General features: G+C 35.3%; 1 protein-coding gene across 1 annotated transcript in view; it reads left to right on the top strand.

Moving 5' to 3' along the window:
• The window catches only part of DSCC1 (DNA replication and sister chromatid cohesion 1), an 11,585-nt gene extending 7,188 nt beyond the window's left edge, over positions 1-4,397 (top strand). The window contains exons 7-10 of the mRNA XM_026040733.1: positions 319-371; positions 1,809-1,963; positions 2,551-2,699; positions 3,529-4,397. Of these exons, the coding sequence (XP_025896518.1) occupies positions 319-371; positions 1,809-1,963; positions 2,551-2,699; positions 3,529-3,637 (466 nt within the window). The 3' untranslated portion in view covers positions 3,638-4,397. The remainder of the gene's footprint in view (positions 1-318; positions 372-1,808; positions 1,964-2,550; positions 2,700-3,528) is intronic.
• Positions 4,398-5,412: the final 1,015 nt, after the last annotated feature.

The following is a 5,412-nucleotide window of genomic DNA, read 5'->3' as shown; positions in this document are numbered from 1 at the left end:
AGGTGTGCCTCCTGGAGCGGGAAGGTTGGACTAGATGATCTCTAGAGGTCCCTTCCAACCTTGAATATTCTGTGATTCTGTGATTTTTTTTTTAAATTTATTTATATATATATATATATATATATATAAAAAAATTATAATACCTCTTCCTTTATCTTCTTTTGGAAAGGTGCTGTGAAACAGATTAGGCAGCAAATAATGTTTTCACAGACAATTTTTAAATTGCAGTGTATATTTTATTGTATATAGGAGATGTATATTTATTTTATTGTATATAGGAGATGGTGACAAGTAGTTTTAATTTCTGATCTTTTTCAGAGAGATGATAGAGCATATTCTGCTAAGCTATGGAAGGAAATATACTGATGGAGGTAAGCTGAGAAAAGCATGTGTATTTAAATGTGCACGTTGTTCACAAATAACTGATTTTATTTATGAAGATTTTATTAGGAAGCCCCAAACAAATGAATTCAATACAATGCCAGTACAAAAAGGGACATAACACTGAGGTAAACATCAGTAAAAAAAAAAAATAGAGAAAGTATCTTAAAGAAAATACCATKAAACTGTAGAATGCAACACTAGAAAAAAATACGTAAATTTTTTTAGATGACTTCAAACCACATTTTTTAATTAAAATCATCTAAAAAAAATCACTTTACGTACCTCTAATCCGTATTTTTTTCTAGTGTTGCAAGTGTTCTAGTGTTTCTAGTGTTCTAGTGTTTTCTAGTGTTGAAATTCCATTCAAATTACACCCGAGATCTTTAATTAAAAAATGTGGTTTGAAGATCTCGGGTGTAATTTGAATGGAATTTCTTTAATGTAATTAATTATTTGGCTATATCAATTAGTTTGTCCTGCAAAATTTTATAGCCCTTTGGAACATACAGGCAAATCATGTGTATTTAGAATTTCAGATYGTAATGGCAGGTTGGGAAAAGGCTGCTTGGAAAGGCCAGATTCCACCTGAAAAGGAGGTGCTGAAGTTCASGCTTCTGAAGGGAATTGCGCACGAGCTCAGGCAACTAAACTTTCAGCCMGTGGAAATCCAGGGCTCTATTCATTTGTTTGAGATGACCCTTGTATCCTCTGCGGGCTAGTCCAAAAGGACACACATCTGCCATGGGTGGCATCTAATGCACATCTGAATTCTTTCCCATAGCTCCTTTCATCTCACCCTTGGCTGAAGCAGGGGTTGGACTCAACTTTAAATGCCATACAAGAGTATTTCTAGCAACACAGATTATCAAATTATATTTTTTTAGTATCTCTAGACAGGTTGTGCAAGAAACAAGTTTGAATTGCAAAGTCTGTAGGACTGCAAAGATGGAAGGTAGTTTTTATGCCTGTGCTTGTTCAGAGAATTTTAACCAAGACACTGAGAATGAAAAATTCTCCTTTTAGCTTTCATCATCCCATATGAATAAGTATGATTGGGGAATTGAAAGTTTTGTTAAATTGGGCAGTCGCAGAGATCAAACCCTGTTAATACCAGCCATTCAGAAATACCAATGAAAACAAGATAAGAAATAGTGATATACTGAGGAAAAGAACATATTTTATCTTAGGGTGGGGGAACAATCCACAAATGTTAATGTGCTCTATGGCCAGAGCAGTGCTGAATTATTTGTCCTTCAGAATAGGGAAGATCCGATCATTTAGCCAAGCTATTATTCCTCTTGAAAGAGGAGAAGCATGTTATGTGGTCTGTAGAAGATTATAGACTGGAGATATGAGGATATTCTTTTATTTTATTAGCCAAGAACTCAAAACAAGAACTCAAAACTCTTTTTGTTTCTTACCAGAGGAAGTTTACTTTGAAATGAATGAAGATAAAATATGCCGAACTACAGCACAAATGCTCTTACAAAATGCAGTTAAATTCAATCTAGCAGATTTTCAAGAAGTCTGGCAACAAAGTGTCCCTGAAGGGCTGACTACAAGGCTTGATCAACTCAAGGTAAAAAACATAAAGAAATATGGATTCTTTCCAGTTAAACTGTTAACTGACCTGTGTGCTATGGAGACATAAGAGGTCAGTGGTTTTGTGACTGCTTCTGAGCTAAAACACTTTTTTTATGGCTTCTTTATAATAATAGAAAGTGTGAAATCATGACAGTTCGGGTTTCTCTGAATCTGATATATCTCACTGTTTGAAGGAAAGTAGCAATTGTAGAGTTAATACTTGTAAACACAACACAGAAGCTGAAACTACAGTGTAACAGATTGTAAAGACAAACAGCCGTGTTGCAAAGATTGCAAAAAATCGGTTCCTGGAAGGAGTCAGCTTTGTCATAACTTAATGAGTTCCCCTTCCTCCTTGTGATTCTCTGAATGACAAATACTGCATATGTAACAGCACATTATTTTTTCCCTTCTGTGCCTCTGCTATTGCAAGTTCATAAGACTGTGGAGATAAAAAGGGCATTTTGTATGGATTACTGCGAAAAGAAAATTTGTCTTTATTAATAATAGTTATTTTTTATTTCTTAATTACATATTATAATTAATAATTGTTTAACAGTTTCTCTGCTTCTGGTCTAATAGGGTTTGGCTCTTGTGGATAAAAGCTCCAGACCAGAGACCATCTGTCTGCTGAAAGTAGAAGACTTACCTGAAGATAATCAGGAAAGGTTCAACAGCTTGTTTAGCATCCGACAAAAATGGACAGAAGAGGATATTRCTCCTTATATACAGTAAGGATATATTTGAATAAAGACTATTTAAAAAATAAATAACACAGTGAAACATAAAGAACTAATACATATTTAGTGTTTGCATTGTGCCTTTTTTGCTTGACTTTTTATCAGCTATGATTGCCTTAATTACTATGGTTTGTCTTAAATTACTACAAATTCTTTATGAATATCTTTAGCACCCCCCTCCCCTCAAAAAAAAAAAMCAAGTTATATTTGAACTTTGGTGAAAAGTATGTCCCACCAAACTGAAAGAGGATTTCAAGTCTGTCTCCTTTGATTGAGCTGGAAATGTAACTATACTACTTTAAGGGATAAACCCCTCCAAATTTCTAATCTGTCTCCATATGTATTAATCAAGAACTATAGGGCAATAATGCTTTCCGTGCTGGAACCTTTGTTCTTTGGGGTAGTTAACACTTAGATTGCAATGCTATCTGAGATATCTAGCCAGGCTACGTAGATAAGAACTCAGAAAAAAACTGCATCAATCCATGAGGAGGGTTTCAGAATTTAATGTAATATAATTAAATACTTGAAAGCCTGAGTGTTTTACTCAATTGCAAACCTTTCAAAGAGTAAAATACCAACCAAACAAAAAAACCTCACTTGTTTCTGAAATAGATAGTATGGTTTTGCCTGTTGCTGAAACACACCAAGTCAAGGCAAAATGACAATTTTGGGCAATACAGAGCATTTTATGACAGTTACTATTTTGTTCTTATGAGACCCCAGTCAGCTTTCTGCTGTGTTTACCATTATTTTACTGGCTCAGTGTGTGGGAGAATGTCTTTAACACCAGTTTAACCTGCTTTTATTTCCTATATAGAGACTTATGTGCAGAGAAGCAGACCGTTGGTACACTTCTGACCAAGTATGCCCGTTCCTCCACGCTGAATGGTGTCAAAGTTTACAATTCTAGAAGACCCATCTCTTGAGAAGCCTTGCTTTAAGAACTGGCGATCCGGAAGGGAATAACTGTTTTGCTCCTTGTGTTTTTAAGGATGAAAGAGTCATTAATCAACTTTATACAGTGTTCTCAAGTTAAAGCAGCTGTGTTTTAAGTGAGCCCTGTTTTCTACTTGGGAGTGGAATTTACTTTTTTAAGGAAAGAATATTTTGTGTAGACTGTTTCCTTTTCCTTTCCCTGTGTTCTTTTCTCGTGATATATGTAGTCACACCAGGAAGAGAACTACTTGAATTTTCTTTATCTATGCATAAATAGAAGACTGACATTAAATCCATTACCATAGTAATTGAATAAATGTTTTCAACAGCAAAAGCGGAATGCTTAGTCCTTTGCCTATCACTGAATGTTCTTAAAATTTCATATTTTATAGCAAGTGTGACGTTTTGAATGCTCTATTCCTTGACAAACTCATAAATGATTATTCTTGACTGAGACTACAGTGGTCATAAACATGAAACCCCTTTTAAAATTATGTGAATAACATTTAGTGGAAAAGTATGAATGTTCATTGGTGCACACACTTGACATCTTAACATTTGRTAAAATTACCTTTTAAATATTGCAAAGAACAATTTCAAAATAATTAGATTTGTAAAATCCAGTATGAAGATGTGAAAAATTATTTGCACRTTGTGTTACATCCTATAAACTACCATTGGAATGTAGTTCATGTGAAATTAATGGTTTGTAGAAGATTGTCTTTGCTTTAAAGACAACWTATAAAATGGAATTTTGCAAAATATTCTTTTATTCTAGCAAGTACATGCATTTTGAAACTGCCTTGAAAACTTTGTGTGGATGTGTATTCCATGTTTATCAATGAATCAGGAATTGCTSTAGTTTTGCCACAGAATTGAGTGCCTGAAATTAAAATTTCCTAATTATTAAAAGCTGWTTGCATTTGTCACTGAACCCTAGTATGAAACATATTTCAAATATTAATCAAACTGTTGTTTTTAGGTAATTACTGCATAAAACTCAGATGTACCTTGTGAAAGGTCCTAGAATGCCTGACATASCAAATGCTGCACACAGGAGAGAGGAAAAAAATAAAAATCAGACGCAACTTTTAAAAGTGGATCCTAGGAATTTTATTGTAGGGAAAGGCTGAATTAAAAACTACTTTCAGAGCTGTGCTTCTCCAGGATTAGTGATGCAGGATTGATTCTCAGCTGCCAGTGGCAACGTATTATGAAAATCTTGGAAATAACTTCTGCTGTTTTGTGTAAGGTTCTTTAGTTGAAGTACTCGGGATAAGTGTAGGAGACTACAGGCCTTGTAGTCTGTGATGCAGCAAGCTCTTTTTACATAGCTTTTGCTTGTGGAAGAACTACGTTTAAGCATTACTTGTATAGTGGAGTTTTATGATTTAGGTTTAAATTATCTTCAGAGGTGTGATTCTACTTTTKTTTTGGTAACACTTGTAATTCAGTTTGTTAAACATTCAGAAGGAGCTGGCACTTTCTGMTTCTCAAGAACTGCTCTTTGAGAGAAAAGAGTGAGGGGATAAAAGCAAAACAAGGCGAGGTGATGAAGGAAGGTGGTAATGTCCTCCTGGTACTAAAATAAAGCCACTCAACAGCAGTGGGGAACATCCCTGMGATGGCCCCCTCTGCTGCATCCCCAGCACCACGGGTGCCGTCGTTTCATGATTCCGAGGTGCAGACCCTGGAGTTTTTGTTTCTCCGTGTCAGTGTGTGGCAGGTAGGACTCCATCAGCCCCCCTAACGGGTTAAACCTCCC

Source organism: Nothoprocta perdicaria, unplaced genomic scaffold, assembly GCF_003342845.1.
Source record: "Nothoprocta perdicaria isolate Ctin4 unplaced genomic scaffold, notPer1 scaffold_263, whole genome shotgun sequence".
NCBI lineage: Eukaryota > Metazoa > Chordata > Aves > Tinamiformes > Tinamidae > Nothoprocta > Nothoprocta perdicaria.
This window is presented reverse-complemented; position numbering and strand designations above follow the sequence as displayed.